Source organism: Oryx dammah, unplaced genomic scaffold (genome assembly GCF_014754425.2).
Source record: "Oryx dammah isolate SB20612 unplaced genomic scaffold, SCBI_Odam_1.1 HiC_scaffold_11, whole genome shotgun sequence".
NCBI lineage: Eukaryota > Metazoa > Chordata > Mammalia > Artiodactyla > Bovidae > Oryx > Oryx dammah.
In genome coordinates this window covers 26,652,043-26,669,852 of record NW_024070195.1, presented here as the reverse complement: position 1 = coordinate 26,669,852, position 17,810 = coordinate 26,652,043, and the positions used below count along the sequence as shown (strand labels likewise).

General features: G+C 44.8%; 1 protein-coding gene and 1 non-coding gene across 2 annotated transcripts in view; one reads left to right on the top strand and one right to left on the bottom strand.

Moving 5' to 3' along the window:
- Positions 1 to 17,810, bottom strand: part of PKHD1 (PKHD1 ciliary IPT domain containing fibrocystin/polyductin) — a 452,170-nt gene that overhangs the window by 407,923 nt on the left and 26,437 nt on the right. The window contains exons 13-23 of the mRNA XM_040249475.1: positions 16,817 to 16,958; positions 14,632 to 14,746; positions 13,374 to 13,652; positions 12,816 to 12,905; positions 12,632 to 12,722; positions 11,538 to 11,680; positions 9,561 to 9,685; positions 7,995 to 8,170; positions 5,177 to 5,315; positions 2,856 to 2,983; positions 346 to 530 (exon numbers count right to left, since the gene is read on the bottom strand). Of these exons, the coding sequence (XP_040105409.1) occupies positions 346 to 530; positions 2,856 to 2,983; positions 5,177 to 5,315; positions 7,995 to 8,170; positions 9,561 to 9,685; positions 11,538 to 11,680; positions 12,632 to 12,722; positions 12,816 to 12,905; positions 13,374 to 13,652; positions 14,632 to 14,746; positions 16,817 to 16,958 (1,613 nt within the window). The remainder of the gene's footprint in view (positions 1 to 345; positions 531 to 2,855; positions 2,984 to 5,176; positions 5,316 to 7,994; positions 8,171 to 9,560; positions 9,686 to 11,537; positions 11,681 to 12,631; positions 12,723 to 12,815; positions 12,906 to 13,373; positions 13,653 to 14,631; positions 14,747 to 16,816; positions 16,959 to 17,810) is intronic.
- Positions 15,684 to 15,756, top strand: TRNAG-UCC. The gene has a single exon. It is a non-coding gene; the product is annotated as a tRNA-Gly (tRNA).

The window sequence follows — 17,810 nt, the reverse complement described above, 5'->3', positions numbered from 1 at the left end:
TCCTTCTGCTCTGCCATCTGCCTCGATGATAATCTAAGTCAATCACATCTGCTTAAATTATCCAATAACAGATGTAGAGTTATTATATGGTGGACACTGACCAACAATTTCTTTACCTACATCAAGTTAGAAAAGGCAACATTATGTTTAAATTGCTTTATCAGGAATATGAGATACAAAACATACCTTGAAAACTTTCAGAAAGATCATTGGGCTCTTTTACTTGAGTATTCCAACAAAATTCACAAATCATGACAGTTTTCATTCATATAATTCTGATTTTTTTTTTCACAAAATTGTTTCAGAGCACCAAATCCATAAAGCCAAAAGGGATACCATACATACCTTGATGAAGTTGGGCAAGTCCCCAACCTGGCTGGACCAGGAGAAGGTCCACATATGTTCATAGCAAGACTTTAGATCCTCCGTCACAGTGAAGTCACTAACATTGAGGTACCTGGATGTGAAGTCATCAGCGCTGGTTTGTAACAGCTTCTGGAGGTGACTGGCTGAGATGTGCACAGGGACACCTGTGGGAGAAGGTCATGATACCGAAAATGTGCTTATTTTAGTCGCTAAGTTGTGTCCAACTCTTTCGCAACCCCATTGACTGTCCCCTGTCAGGCCCCTCTTTCCATGGAATTTCCCAAGCAAGAATCCTGGAGTGGGTTCCCATTTCCTGCATTGGCAGGAGGATTCTTTACTGCTGAGCTACCAGGGAAGTGCAATATAGAAAATACAGGAAACTAATTACTCCACCTTGCAGCATCTCATCTCATCATCAAGACAGCAGAATACAGGTTAAAATGCCTTCATGTATGCAGAGACCCTCAGGTTCAAGATGTGGCTTCAAGAGAACCCTCAGTCCAGTTATGCAATTTTTAAGGCAAGCATAAGTAGGTGCTCACTTTTTATATCACGATTCCTTTAATCAGCATCACACAATCACATCAGACAAAACTATCTCAACTGTCAACTCAAAATGTGAATTCCAAACACTGGTGAGTCCTGAAAGTCTAATTAAATACTGAGTTTTTCCCGGAAAAAAAGTGTAGCTGGCCCTGTGAATAGGGAAAAGTTGGCCACCTTCCACAAGGAGTGGGGAAGGCATAAAGCAGCTGACACCTATAAAAACAGAGCCAACCAAGCTGAGGAATATTGGCACTGAACTCTGGTTTCTCTATTAGAATTTCTTTTAAGCCCAACCACCTGCTTCCCCATCACACATCCGTGCAGAGAAATAACTGCACTCTGGGCTTGTGTTTGAACACTGTTTCATGCTTTACCTGAAGTTTCCATTTCATTAGCTACCCCAGCAACCCTTTGAGGTGGGTCATCTGGATAACCTAATGCCTCCTTAAGAGATGAAGAAAATGAAACCCAATGTGATTCAACAGCTCACCAGCCAAGTGAGAGGGGTTTTGATTAAAACCCAGATTGCCTTGACCAACTCAAGAGATTTCCTCTTGAATCCCACACTGTCCTGGAGTGTTAATGAAATACCACTGCATTTCCAAAATGCAAACAAAACTCATCTTTTTAAAAAAAGATTGTCCTATATGAATACATCATTTGAGGGCCATTTCAAATGGCCAGGTGAAGGCTGGCTTATCCCCTAGTTGTTTTGCAGGCAGTGATGTAAAGAGCATCAGCAACAAAACATGATGGCAGGGAAAAAAATCTCTCAACAGGTATTTGGCAGTTCTCTCACTGTGAGAAGGGAAATAGCACAGTAATGGGCTTCACAGTGGCAGAGCTCTAGTGCACTTACTCACTTATCAGATTCCAATAGCCTCAGGGCCATCTACTTTTCCTAACCTGTCCTACTAGAGGAAAAACTCCATTCCTCCAGCCAAGGATGGACTTCTTTGCAGGTCCAGCATCTTTCTTCTTGGGAGGGTAGAAGATTTTGGACCACTTGCCAACTTTTGGACAACCACTCTTGCATTCTCCTGAGCCCCCAAATTCCTCAGTTCAGTTCAGTCGCTCAGTCATGTCTGACTCTTTGCAATCCCATGGATATGGTTTCTAAAATGCTCAATATCATGTGGGATCACTTTGGAGTTTAATTTAGAAAGGCAGTGGCTACCATGGATCTTGGTCTATGAAATTCTAGAGAAGAAGACTGAACTCTTTGAGAAGCAAACACTCAAGTTCATATCTGGACCCTGCTTCAGCTATTTGTATGAGCTTCAGGCAAGCCTGAGTAGAGCAAGCTGAATGGTGGCCCTCAAAAAGATAAGTCCTAATTCTTGGAAACTATGGGTGTTATATCATAGAGCAACAGATGTGATTAAGGATCTTGAGAAGAGGGAATCATCCCGGATTATCCAGGTGGGCCATAAGTGCAATCCTATTTATCCTTATAACAGAGAGACAGAGGGAGTTTGGAGACGGCAGAGGAAGAGACCATGTGACCGGGAGGCAGGGGTTGGAATGATGCACCGCAGCAAGGGATGCCAACAGCCACCAGAAACTCATAGAGGCAGAAAACAGATCCTCCCCTAGACCTCAGGAGGAAGCGTGGCCCTGCCAACAACTTGACTTTGCACTTTGGCCTCCAGAACTCTAGGAGAATACATTTCAGTCATTTTAAGCCACCAAGCTTGTATAATTTGTTATGACAGCCATAGGAAGCTAATCCACTCAGTTTCCTCCTCTGTAAAACTGAAAGACTGGGATCATATTGACAAGGATATCCCAGATTTAATTTTAGGAAAGTCATTCTTAGACACTGGAAAATTAACAAAGTATGCTAACTTTAAGACTGTCACCCTATCAGGAGGATGTTGTTTGCCTGGGGATGCCACTGAAAGTTTCAACGAGAAATGCTGCACCCGCTATGGCCCCTTTACCAGGAATCGCTGTGTTAGAAAGTTGGATGCGAAAGTGTCCTCCTAAAGGTGGACTTGTCCTCTGTAGTCTCTGTGTTGTCACCTGGACCAACCCGGATCCTTCCTCTGCTCCTTCAGTGGGCACAGCGCTGCGACATGTCAGAAACAAAGCATTAACCACAAGGACCCTCCAGCAGCTGCTCCAGACAGAGCACAGCTCCATCTCAAGGACCACACAGTCTCCCACGTTTCCAGACCATGAGCACGAGCTCCAGAATAATCCCTCTCCCATCACAGCAGAGAAAATGAAAGGTAAATATGAGGGGTCTCTAAGGGTGTCCCACTCTCCCCCTCTACTGATCCTGGGCGAACACAGAGGCAGAGTGAAGAGTGATGAGTGCAGCCTCTGTTGCTCTGGTCCTGATGCAGAGTGGAAGGAGAAGCCTGTGCTCTCTGACTGTATCTTCACAGTCAGATGAGAGCTCACCCTGATCCACAGACCCTCTGCGCTCAGTATCCCCAGCAGAAACAGGCCACTCCATCTAGCAGAGTCCTTATCCAGCACCTGTGTGCACACTGCATACCTAACCCTGCTTTCAGTACAGTAAGTGGGTCAAATAAATCATGACATACCACGCAGTAGAATACTATCAGCCATTAAAAAGCATGCTTAATGAAATGGGGAAAGATTCCATTCATACCAGTAGGTGAAAAGGGCATGTTGCAAATACAGTGTCTTATCTGATGTACCAACTTGAAGTTTAAAAACCAAATATATATAACTAGTTAGTCACTCAGTCATGTCCGACTCTTTGTGACCCCATAGACAGTAGCCCGCCAGACTCCACTGTCCTTGGAATTCTCCAGGTAAGAATACTGGAGTAAGTTGCCATTCCCTTCTCCAGGGGATCTACCCAACCCAGGGATCAAACCTGGGTCTCTTGCATTGCAGGTGGATTCTTTATTGTCTGAGCCACCAAATATATATAAATATACATATATATGTATTTTGTGTATATATGTATATGTGTGTGTATATAAAAACTGCCTGGGGGAAAAGAGTATTTCAGAACATGCATTCAATGTGTTAAAAGAAAGTATCTCTGAACAGAGAGATTATGAGTGATTTGTACCTTTTCTCTGTGCTTTTCTGTACTTTCCCTATTTTCAACAATGAACATGTATGATTTTGATCAGTAATATTACTTAAGTACCACGTATGGATGTGCATACTCACAACCACACAGAAACAGTCAGACTGAGGCTTTTTTTGTTGGGGGCTATTCTGTGTTGTCCTGACTTTCTCAGGCCGAAGGCTTCCAGAGGAGCTAAGGAGCCTGAGAAAACTCAGAAGGGGAGGTTGTGAGCACCTCTCTAAGTGTGGACCTAGATTATACTCCATCATTTCAGAGTTGATAACTTTGGCATTTGGAGCACAGGATCACAGGGGGCTCATTTGACATCTCCCCCTCCATCACCGAAAGCCTTTCCCTCCTTTATTTTACTGATGATTTTTTGTCTTTTCTACCCAGAGAACCGTGAAACATTGTCAAGAAATGTGCAACATAGATTCTAGCTTTCTAACATTGATTAAAAGTCTCAAGTACGGTGTAAGTAATGAGAACTCATTTCAGAACATGTTAGATACAAGGGGAGAAAAGAAATTTTAAAGACAAGGCATCTCAATCGTTCCCATTCTACGGGTTTTAGTGAACATTTAAAAGGACAAATTACAGCATGCATGTGTTCCAGGAGCTTGGAGGAGCCTGATTCTTAGTTACTGCTTTGTAAACTATGGCCAAAGAGGTTTGTTTATTGACAAATCAACGGTTATGTGGCTCTAGTGCCACCTGGTGGTGAGCTTTCAGAACTGGCTGCTTTTCTTCCTTTCACTATGAATTGTACTTCCTTTTGCCTCAAAGAATTCCAGTAAGATTAATATATTAATCTTATTAATGGAATGGAAGAAGAGGAGCAAGAAGAAAACAGTGGTAATGTGAACCTCTGAAAAGCATAAAAATACATCTACTTGTAAACTAATTAACTAGAAACTAGCCCCCAGATCAACAGAATCAGCACTGCCTTGGAACTCATTAGAAATGCAAATTATCAGGCCCTGCCACCAAGCCTACCGAATTAGGATGGTGTGGCTAGGGCACAGCAACTTGTGTTTTAACACAACCTTCAGGTAAGTCTGATGCAGCATTGTTAACATTAAGAACTATTGCTTTAAGCAGCAAGGCAGGTAAATTTTCCTGATTGAGAAAAAGTCTCACCTCTGTGACTCCTAAGGCCAGTTAGCAATTTTAAGGAGGGACAGGTGACCAAAAATGGTTCCCTACCTTGCAGTGATGAGCGGGAGCTCCAGGCCACACCCCGCCAACCAGGAGGTCACATTGTAGACGGGAGCTGATCCCACCACTGAGAGCGATTCCAGCAGATTCCCGCCAGGGCGAGCTGTACCAGTGTCCGCCTGAGAAACTGGAGACCCAGGAGCCGAACATCATCAAGTAAATCAAGATGGAAGACCTGCTGGGTGGACGGTCCCTGCCGGAGGGGCTGAGCCCCTCACATCTCAGCACACCATGAAAACAGAGATTCCCACCTACCTGCTGCCACGAGGAGAAAAGGAAGAGGGAGGAACTCAGTTGCCAAAGGAAAATGCAAGGTCATGAGATAAGGAGACGATGACTAATTCCACGGCAAACTTCAGTAAGCCCCAAGCCAGCCAATCATCATTCCCTGTGCGCTTGGAGGTCCCCCCAGCGCCACACACACACGTGCAAACACACAGCTCATCTGCGGCAGTGTGCACGCCACCCCCCCCTTCCTCCTTTCCTTCTCCGAGTCCCGGCAGCTCCAGCAATGCAAGGTGATCCCCCTCAGGAACACGGAACACACGGGGCAGATCCTGGAGATACTTGAGTTTTATCCACTGCATGGTGTCAACATGTGTGCAGACACAGTGCAAGCATTTAAGACAGACCATTTTGCAAATCCTGATTTTCCACTTCTGCTGGGTGACCATTTGGCTAATCACCACAGCCTCTGTAAGACTCTTTTCTCATTCATAAAGTGGGACTCATGGTAGACATCAGTCTGCATGGCAGGAAGAGTTTACTGAGATGGCAGGTTTTAAGGGCCAGCGTAATATCCTCTTTCCCTTCTATTAGGCACCATGTAAATGCAGTTTCTTTCCCAAGTCTGTGCAACTGAGACAGCAAACAGTTGAAAAGCAGCATCCTTGCAGGCCCAAGGCTGAGCACAACACCAGGCACAGAGCCAGTGCTCGATAAAAGTTCATTTGCTCAACTGAGTATGGAGTCATTAAAAGCGACTCTGGTGTCAATTTCCCCCACATCCCCGATGATTTGAGGCAAGACACTCACCACCCTCTTAACTTTGGTTTCTTAATCTATAGAGTGGGGATCATAGGGCCATCTTAGGGGTTCTGAGAATTAAATGAAAAGTATTTGGTAGCTACCACTAAATAAAAAGAAATTTCATAGAGGACATTGGGTGGGAGAATATAATCAAATATTAAGCTGATCAGATAAATGTCAGGCAATTAAATATGAATATGGAGCCCAAGTGTGTAGTTTATGTTACTATTAAATAATCCTCACAGAAAAATTGTTGCCAGCAGGATGACTGAACCAAGTGGGAAGCAGATTGTTATACCCAAGCCACCTCCTGTCTTTCTTATCTCTGCCTCTGCCTCCCTGCTCCCCTCCCCACCTCACCCCTAGATGGCTCCAGATGCTGGAGCATTTGGGTGCACAGAGGTGATGGCCATGAGAAGGAGTTGGGATCCTGGGCATTGAGGGTTTGGAGAGGAGGAAGGGAAATGATACCTATTATCTAGTCCTGAGTTTCCCAGTCAGTGGGTTCAAGTGTATGAAATATTGATCCCATCAGCCCTCTGGGAATCTGTGCAGCATCTGGGGTCACCAAAGGCCCCAGCCAGTTGTCTTGGGCACCAAGGAACACTTATCCCAGCACACTATTAGAATATTATTTTCTGTGTGTCAGAACATGGAATTTGAAGTCAGTGATGCCAGATGCCCCCAAAACACTCAAATCACTGAAACAGGTAAGAGATGGGACTCCAAGAGTATCAAAAATGATGCAATTTCAGGGCTTGAAAGAGAGCTCTCTTACCCTTCACCCCCAAGTTCCCTGCCCCCTAGCTCTGTAACTTTCAGGTAAAAGATCAAAAGTTGCACAACTTGAAAATCAGAACGCAAATGACCATTCCATCCTTTTCTCCTTGAAGAGAGAAAGAGAAGCTACGACAAGCAGGAAAGCCAGAGTCACACGGGATTTGATGGAATAGGGAGAGTGAACAAGGTGGAAACCTAGAGGCCCTGGGAGCAAAGCACACCATCCCTCTGGCCTTGGCGTGTGTCTCACACGTGGCCTCGGGAGAACCCTTGGTGAGCACCTTGCCCTTAAGACAAACAAAGCCAGCTGAGATCAAGGGACTTTGCAGAGAGGGCCCAGGCCTGAGCTCTGAGTGATGCGTGGGAGCAATCAGATGGGCAGAAACACAAAGCTATTCTCATGAGGATGCGATGACCCTCTAACTCACACCAAGTTGGCACTATGGGTCATAAAATCAGACTTGTGGCCCATTTCAAGGCCAATGATGCTATGTTCCTCACAGCACCTTTTATGACAGATATTAACAGATGGAGGTAGGGAGAAATCCTGCTGGCCTGACAATAGTAATGATAATAGTAGTAATAACTGATTATATTTACTGAGCACCTACTACAGTCAGGACCCATGATGAGTGCTTTACATTACACTTCAGTTAATCTTCATAGTAATCCCATGGGGTAGAGGCCTCATTATGCCCATTTTATAGATGAGAAAACCAAGGCCTCTCAGCCAGAAAGTGGTAAAATCGGGATAAGATGACAGGCACCCAAAGCAAGAACAAACATTGGGGTAAATAACAGAAAACAGAAGGAACTTGCTAGAGGGATATAAAAGCCAAAGACACACAATCACAACTTCATCTTCTCCCTGGGACTGAGGTGGAAAGATGGAGAATCATCTGTTCTCTCTCCATTAAAAGAGAAGCAGCCTCTCCAGAAAAGCCTGAGCACCCTATCTGATGGATAGTTCATAGAGGAGAGTAGATCTGATAATCACCTGTTAGGTTTGTGTCTGCAATAATAATCTCATCCACATAGAACACGCCCATCTCTGGAGACAGAGGGAGGAGGTCAATCTGGTGAACCAGCACAGGGGAATTTGCAGGAGGCAGCTGGAGATGCGAGGAGTGGTGCACACAGGTCTTCCAGAGGTCAGTGCAGGTGAACTGCCAGCTGAACACAAGCAACAGAGCAGAAACGGGCCTCCCGTGAGCACCACAGGCCTCTCACCTGAGAGCCCCAGTTCCCCAGCCTGGGCCCGAAGACCATGCAGCTGGGAGATCTGCACAGTCCTGGTTGCCATGGTACCAGCATCCCACCCAAAATGGGCTCAACTTGGCTGGACACACCACCAGTGAGTCACGGTTAAGTCCACCATCCATTCATAACAGTGTCAGCAGTACTTTAAAATTACAATACAATTGTGTGTCTTAAGCAGATCACATGTTAGGCTCTAACCACAGAGATGATTAGTGGACTCTAAAACCCAATGGGGAAACAGTGGAAACAGTGTCAGACTTTATTTTGGGGGGCTCCAAAATCACTGCAGATGGTGACTGCAGCCATGAAATTAAAAGACGCTTACTCCTTGGAAGAAAAGTTATGACCAACCTAGATAGTATATTCAAAAGCAGAGACATTACTTTGCCGACTAAGGTCCATCTAGTCAAGGCTATGGTTTTTCCTGTGGTCATGTATGGATGTGAGAGTTGGACTGTGAAGAAGGCTGAGCGCCGAAGAAATGATACTTTTGAACTGTGGTGTTGGAGAAGACTCTTGAGAGTCCTCTGGACTGCAAGGAGATCCAACCAGCCCATTCTGAAGGAGATCAGCCCTGGGATTTCTTTGGAAGGAATGATGCTAAAGCTGAAACTGCAGTACTTTGGCCACCTCATGAGAAGAGTTGACTCATTGGAAAAGACTCTGATGCTGGGAGGGATTAGGGGCAGGAGGAGAAGGGGATGACAAAGGATGAGATGGCTGGATGGCATCACGACTCGATGGACGTGAGTCTGAGTGAACTCCGGGAGTTGGTGATGGACAGGGAGGCCTGGCGTGCTGCAATTCATGGGGTCGCAAAGAGTCGGACACGACTGAGCAACTGAACTGAACTGAAAACCTAAAACTCATTTAGGTTTAAAACCACTTACAAAACCCCTGAGAGATGTGGAAAGAGTGCTGAATCAAGGGATCAAAATGCCTGAATCATGTTCCAGTATCTTTGCTCACTTGCTGAATGAATTTCAGTGAATCACACATTCTCTGGGTCCCAATTTTTCTCATCTGTAATGTCAAGGAATGTTCCATAAAATCTCTTCCAAATATGATGGTCTTTGACTCTATCCCTATGAGAAATGTCAGACTCCTTATATATGTAACGACTAACTGCTCTTAAATCAAACTTCTTTGTCAAATAAAACATGTTCAGAGCTGAAACTATTGTCTGAGGCCCCACTGTCAGACAATACCTCTCATGAGTCACTGTCCCCAGGATAGTTAGCCATACCATCTGGCAGAATTCCCACCACACCTGCCCGCAGACAAGCTACCTGTGGGTACCTACCTAGGACTGGTCCCCAGGAGACTCCAGTCACACGTGAGGTTCTTAACAGGGTTTTGAAGGCCGACTGTGAAGGACACAGTCATCTTCAGGGTCGTATTCTCATGGCCTCTGTATGCAAGGCACAACTAGAGACACAAAACAAGGGCTTCAGCTTTGTCACTAAGAAGCAGCTGTTCAAGTAATGTTTACTGAGGACAATCCACCCCCTAGAACCAACCTAAAGACAGCCAGACCACTCCTGCCTTCCTAGACCTTACCTTAGTTTAGAGCAAATTGCTATTTATCCAACAGAGAGTTATTCAATGCCTAGCACTGTGTGTGGCTGTGAGGATTTTTTATCTCAATTAGAGATCTCAATTAGAAGTCCCTTGTTGTAAAAAAAAAAAAAAAGAAATCCTTTGTTGTGACCCAGATACCTGTGCAATCTCAAGCAAGGTACTGAACCTGTCTGAGCCTCACTCCTTAACCTGAACTCACCAGCATCCTTGGCTTCTAACTCAGAGTTAAGTAAAATTGTTTGGCAGGATTTTTCAACTGTGGCACTATTGACATTTAGGACTGGGACTTTTCTGTGAGTCCTTTTCTTACACTGTGCATTGCAGAACGTGTAGCAACTTTCCTAGAACCTACCCACTGGATGGCACTAACACTTCCCCAGTTGTGATGACCAAAAATGCCTCTGCTGCTACTGCTGCTGCTGCTCAGTCGCTTCAGTCGTGTCCAACTCTGTGTGATCCCATCGACGGCAGCCCACCAGGCTCTGTCATCCCTGGGATTCTCCAGGCAAGAACACTGGAGTGGGTTGCCATTTCCTTCTTCAATGCATGAAAGTGAAAAGTGAAAGTGAAGTCGCTCAGTCGTGTCCGACTCTTCCAAACCCCATGAACTGCAGCCTACCAGGCTCCTCCGTCCATGGGATTTTCCAGGCAAAATGCCTCTGCTGCTGCTGCTGCTGCTGCTAAGTCGCTTCAGTCGTGTCCGACTCTGTGCGACCCCGTAGACGGAAATGCCTCTAGTGTGGGCTAAATCCCCACCACCACCTGCCGGGCTCCTGTGCTATAGAAGAAAGGCTGCAAGTTCGGTCTTGCCCCTTCCTGAACCGTTTAGTCCCAGCTCCCACTCTTTTTTGACTCAGAAAGGACTTGAAACCACTGCCGTGAGCTCAGTCATCCCAGGAAGGTTCACACTGGTCCCCAAAGAGCAGAGCTATTCACGCAAAGGATATGAGGTATTGGAGGAATGTGTAAGTTCATCCATCAATAATAACAGTAACTATAATAAATAATAACTAGCTTTAAAGAAGTCCTAGCCACTGCCCAAGCACTTTACTGGATTACCTCATATACTCTTCCTCAATAGCTTGAGAGGCAGACCTGTTATCACCCATTTCTCAGATGAGTAAACTAAGATAAAACACAGAGGGCATGCAGGGTATAGAGTCAGAATTCAAAACCAGAAAGTCTGAGTGGAGAGTCTGCTCTCATACCTGGAGATCAAAGAAAACACTGAAACATATGGAAACTTCCGTGTTGTCATTGTTGTTGCTTTTTGTCATTAATTCAACTCCAACTCTTTGCAACTCCATGGACTATAGCCCTCCAGGCTCCTCTGTCCATGGGATTCTCCAGGCAAGAATACTGGAGTGGGCTTCCATTTCCTCCTCCAAGGGATCTTCCCAACCCAGGGATCAAATCCACATCTCCTGCACTGGCAGGTGGATTCTTTACCACTGAGCCAACTAGAAAGCCCAGAAGCTTCCATAGGTCTCAGTTATTACAAAGGCATTTCTATGCAGCAACCAGCTAATGGAGGACCCAAGATGTCCATTCACACCCAAAACCTAGCACCTCCACCTGAAACATCTGTGAGTCGTGGCAACCGCTCCCTTGTGCTCCTGTTTCTCCAGTGTCCACCGCAGAGAATAATTTCAACTCCTCCCTGCCCACCTGGCCTGCAAACACAATGGCTGCTACTTACGTGCGTGTACTGATCTAGCCGGTAGACTTCCTGAGCAGCTGGAGGTGTCAGGACAAGGTGTCGGGGCTGATGGAGACTGAACCTCCCACAGAAGGGCTCTGTCCCGCTGGTGAGGTGCCCATCAGAGGTGGAACCTTCTAACCCTGGATGAAGTTCAGATAAAATAGGAAGACAGGAGTAATTATCAAACAGAGCTCCACAACATGTCTGCAAGGAATGGGTTATGGGTTCTCCACGACACTGGCCTCTCAGTCCTTGGGCAAGCTGGGCAGGGCTCGGGGTGGCCAGCACCCTCCAGCTCGAAGGCTCCACCTACGCACTGTGTCTCCTCCAGAGCATTAAAAATCTATTATCATTTTCTATGTGTACCACAACAAAAAAATATTGAGACGCAAAGAGGTAAGGTGTGTTGACTGCAACTTAGCTCACCTTACGATTTCTAAAACATATCCTCACATTTTTGGAATATGTTAGACTACAGTCTTCGGCTTCCCAAGTGGTAAAGAACCCATCTGCCAACGCAGAAGACATAAGAGACTCGGTTCAATAAGTTGGTTGGGAAGATCCCCTGGCATAGGAAACTGCAACCCACTCCAGTATTGTTGGCTGGAGAATGCCACATACAGAGGAGCCTGGCAGGCTTCAGTTCATAGGGTCGCAAAGAGTCAGACACGACTGACACAACTTGCCATGCACAGCACAGACTACTGTATTACGTAAGAATTCCTTTGAGATGTGATTTGAGTTAAACAAGATTTGCACTGTTCCGCTATATCTCTCCTGTATCCATTGCTCTTTCCCACCTGTGGCATGAGATACAGCTCCTGAGCCTTAGTCACCAGCATCCTTTGTTTCTAACTCTCTGCTCCCCTGATAGCACGGAAGGGATGTCCTTTCTTTCTCTGATTCCCACACCAAGCAGGTCCCTCCCAAACATGCAGCCTCTCTCTTAAACACTGTGTCCAAATCCAGTTTCCATTGGAAGGAACAGAGTCACCTTGGAGATGAAATGAAGATTGTTCCCCTTTTACATTAAAAAAAAAAAAGATAAGGGTAAAGAAGAGGGTCGGAATTCGTCAAACCAGGAATCGTACCTTGTTCAAATCCCTGCCAGAGTAAGATGTTCGCTGAAAGGGGTTCCAGTTTGCATTTGACTGCAAGTAACTCCTCAATGGCTGTTTGAATCTGTTAATAAGAAAAATGACCAGGAGCACATGCCATGGACGTAAAGATTACCTCTAGTTCCCCCACCTCTCCTTATGTGAATAAAATGCCCACCTGATGGGCTGTGGCATTTGCAGGGATTGGCTGACTAGAAACGTTGTCCCAGGTAAGGAAGAAGTTCCCTGTGCCAGACACAGTCAGCATCTAAAAAGTCAAGAGTGACAGAATTAAACAATATGTGCTCATTGAGCCAAAAAGACAATCTAGGAACATAAGACATACTTCCCTGACTTGCTATAGACAGTATATCAGGAAATAGGACCTAAATGGGTCGAAAAGCTATGAAATCACGCATGTATACACTCACAGGCATGCAAACATGGGTGTGAGTGTTAGGAGGACCTTATTTCCTCTCTGAGGAATATGTTTCCAAAGGAAGATTTACCAGGACTTTGGTACCTAAAACCAAGTCCATGAATCAGGGCATCACAACAGTAAGATTCCTTTAAAAAAAAATAATCCTCTCAACACTACTGGATGGATGTCCAATCTCTTTTGCAGGAGAGTTATCATTACGGCTCAAGTCTCCTGGCTCCCAGCCAGCCAGGACTAAATTCCTTGCAGAGTTCAGCCCCTGAACCTAACCCCATGGGACAAAAAACACAGGCAGACCTGGATTTCCGGAAGTCTCTGGGCCCAAGCTCGGATCTGATGCTTCTCCCGGAGGTATGTGCTGACCACGTCAGGATTCAGCCAGGTGTTGTGGATCTGGACACCAATTCTCACCCCGCCGCTGGGGGCTCTCCCTTGATGCTCTGCTTCCAGGTAGTACCTGGCTCCCCCACGCAGCTCCAGCTTGGGGGTCTTCTGTTGCTGGGTCTTGTCACTCCCATTCTGCTCCCAGGAGTCAAACCAGTCGGCAGTGCCCACCCTGATAGAGGCCATTTTCACCTGCACCCCAGTAAACACATCAGGACCGACACTGTGGAGCTTCTGGGCCTCTCTCTCTCAAACAAAAAGCATCTAGACATCCACTAACAAGAGAATTGGGGGCTGTTCTGCCTTTTCCAACAAGTTAGCCTGAACTTTCTAGGACTATTCTATGCATGCCTCTCCAGTCATCATTCTCTCTCTCTGTGTCTAGATTACATAGTACTCAGATGAGATGGATGGGCCATGTGTAAACCTGGAAGAGCCAACCAGAAACCCTAACTTTACATGATGCTGTGGGTAAAATCATATGATGCCCTTTGAGAAACCTAAACGACTAGACCACATCAAAAATCTATGATGCTTCTCCAGCCAACTAGCAGAGTAATTTCATAGAGGCATATTCATCATTTGAGAGAAAATACTGTGTTTCTTTGACAATGGCATTAAGTAATTTTTGTTGTTTGCTAAAACACTTTTTTTATCCTTCAAAACTGGCCAGAAAATTCCTGCATAAAACTAGCTACATCCACACCCAGAATCAGTGGTAAAAACAAATTTTGAGTCAGACAAATCTGGATTTGAATTCTTAATATGCCTCTTTATCACCCCAGTGGCCCTGCATTGGTCAGACAAGCCTTCTAAACCTCATTGTCCTCATCTGGAAAATGGAGATAAAGAGACATAGCTCACAAGATGCTGTGAAGTTTAGAAACAAGGTATGTAGCAAAATGACCAGCAAGCTCTGTTTCAAAAAGTAAAATCATGTAGATTATATATCAACTTTTTAAAATTTCTAATTTTAAAAAACCCATACACACACATGCACACACCAAAAAAAAAAAAAAAATTAAAGTTTCTGGTTCCTTAACAGTGTGTTACAACTACCAGTAGAACATGAAAGGCTTCGTTTTGACTTACTGCTTTTTTTGGTGTTTTTTTTTTTTCATGAGTGAGGGACTGGGGACAAGAAGAAGGAAAACAAGAAGGTGGTGAATACCTTGGTCCTCGGGTCCTCCGACCAACTGAAATACAGAGAAGCCTGGTTGTCAGCCTGGATCCAGAAAGTGTAATTATTTGTCTCTGGGGCCACAAAGAACCCACTGAGCCGTGCTCTGGAAAGCAGAGGAACACAGAGAAAGAAGTAAGGGCAGCCAAGCCCAGTATCACTGACCCAACAACAGTGCCCTTGGATTTTGTTTGTCTTTATGTTAATGAGGAGGAAACACTTGAGTCATGCCTGTGACTGGCCAGAGCCCTCTGGATGCATCTCTTCCTGTGATGCCTGCCTGGCTCAGTACCTCAGCCCATCACTTTGAACTGGCACGACTCCCCAGACAGTCTGTATCATCTTTAGGAAAGTTATAGCCACAGCAAAGGGTCACCTGGGGGCTTAGCTGAGATCACTTACCAAACGTGGCCAGTACAGGGTCTGGCACATGGTAAGCATTCAATCAATAGTAAATATCATTCTCATTATTAGAAATAAAGATCTTCAATCAGAGTTTTCTCTGATTTGATCTAGATATGAAGAATACAGAGAATATTTTCTGAGAATAGTTTTGAAAATAACTAAAGTTCTTCCAATTTTTTATTTTAAAATTTTGAATTTTACAGAAACGAATGCCAGAAAGAATAAAAAGAGTTGCTATCTGGTTTGGGGCTCCTTGAAATGGCAGAGAGAAACCTACAGGTCATAGCAAATAAACAAAATGCTCTTCTATCTGTTGAGGTGGGACTCTCCTTGACGCCCCCACACACACTGAGTATAGCTGAAAGATTTTCTTTAGAACATAATTTATGGTCCTCAGAAACTATGACAAAGATGCGGTACTGGGAGCCACCAAACACACACACACACTATTTATTGCCACTTTAAAACCATGTACTGGTGGTTAGATATCTAATTAGTAAGACTTTCAAGACAACAGAAACTTAACTCTGATCAGATTTCTTTCCCTACTTGGTTCCTTCAATGTTTGAAATTCAGTGAACAGAGAACAAAGTCTTCCTTTGCACAACTGAATTAACCTTTAAAATGGCCAAGAGACTTCCCTAGTGGTCCAGTGGTTAAGACTCTGCACTTCCACTGCAGAGGACCTGGGTTCGATCCCTGGTTGAGGAACTAAGATCCCACATGCTATGCAGCACAGCCAAAAGAAACCAGTAGAATACTCAAATCCTTGAAAGAGGTTACAGATTGACGAGAATTCACCCGCCTGCAAACGCAGGAGATGTAAGAGACACAGGTTCGATCTCTGGGTGGGAAAGATCCCCTGGAAGGGGCACATGGCAACCCACTCCAATATTCCTGCCTGGAGAATCCCATGGACAGAGGAGCCTGACAGGCTACAGTCCATAGGGTCACAAAGAGTTGGACACGACTAAAGTGACTTAGCACAGAATTCAGACACAGGAGTCATAACCACCCTCTCTGAGGAGAGTTTCAGAAAAAGAAGAGATCCATCACACCTAGAGGACATAGACACCTATATACAAGCTTGGAGCACACCATGTCTCCACAGCTCTCTTATTTTCTACATTTTTAAGCCCACATCAAAATAATGAGAAATTCCGGCCACATCCTTGAAGGGATTAAAAAGACAAAACTAAACTAAACAGGGAAACTTTACCACACTGCAGTCACTACTGTAGAAAACAATGCCTGCCGAGCCCACAGGAGCTTCCCTGCTCTACACCAGCCATCTGGTTGACCTACAGCACTGGATAATTATTCCCACAGAGCTGCTAGCTGCCCAGCCTCTGCTCCCTCATATGCCCAAAGGGCAACTGTTTGAGTCTTTCTTTAGCATCATCCAGATACTGGTTTTATCTTTTAACCACATTCCTACAGGAAGTTTTGCCCTGCTCTTTACCAAGCTTCCTGGCCTACCCAGCTAAATGTTCTGATGAATAGTCTTCCCCAAAGCAGATTTCAAACTAAGCTGTACAACATATATATTTTACTCATTGATCAAAATTTAGCATGTACACATAAAGGGCCTGTGGTTCATGAACATAACCAATACTGGCTGAGAACAGTGATCAAAATTTGTGACTGCTGAGTTAGTACATATGTTACATTTTCCCCCGGAAATCTCATTGCTTACTCATCTGTCGCCTAGCCTCACCCAGGCCAATAGAGACACTTGTGATCTGGACATCCACTTTTCCTGCAAACATACCTGAAAGGTTGCCCTTCCTTTGACCAAAATCCAGATGGAGAACTGGCATTAGGGACGATCTGCCAACTGTACCCAGGGGAGGCTTCAGTCAGGTCCAAGTCCTCAGAAGCATCTCCAACTTCAAAGAGAAGCCCTCGATTGCCTGTAAGACATGTATGCCTCATAAACATCAGAGGGGGTTTCTCCCCCAAGCGGGGGAACTTCTTGACTACAGATTCAGGACAAAGATGATACAGGAACTATTTAGAAGGTGAGTCAACTGAGACCCAAATGGAGTAATCATGTGAGACACTATAAAAACTATACATAGAGCTGATTCACTTTGGTGTACAGCAGAAACTTACACAACATTGTAAAGCAACTTTACCCTAATACATAACAGTGAAAGAATACCCCCCCCCAAATAAAATAAAGATAATACAAATGTTCTAGTAAGTGGAAACTACTGCTAGGTGTAAGAATTCAGCCCACCTGACAAGGAGCAGTAAGGGGGCATCTTCTCAGAGGACCATAAAAAGCAAAGGAGCTCTTTTTAATGGGAGTGTCCAGATATGAGAAAAATGTGAAAAAGCAATCAAAGGCTTGTGAAGCCAGGAGTGCACTTCAGTATCTTTTAATGTCATAAGAACTCTATTCCCTAAGCCCCCTTTGTCCCAGAAAACTGGCAATCCTCACATTTTTCATGAGTCCTGACCTCAGTTTGTGAACATGCAGCAAATCGTGTGACAGGCTGCCATTGCATAACATTCTAAATGTCATCTATTTATTTGTGTTTTATATTAGCAAAAAAAAAAAAAAAAAAAACCCTGAGACCAAAGGCATATGTGTGATCAATCAGTTCAGTTCAGTTGCTCAGTCATGTCCAACTCTTTGCAACCCCATGGACTGCAGCACACCAGGCTTCCCTGTCCATCACTAACTCTAGGAGCTTGCTCAAACTCATGTCCATTGAGTCAATGATGCCATCCAACCATCTCATCCTCTGTTGTCCCCT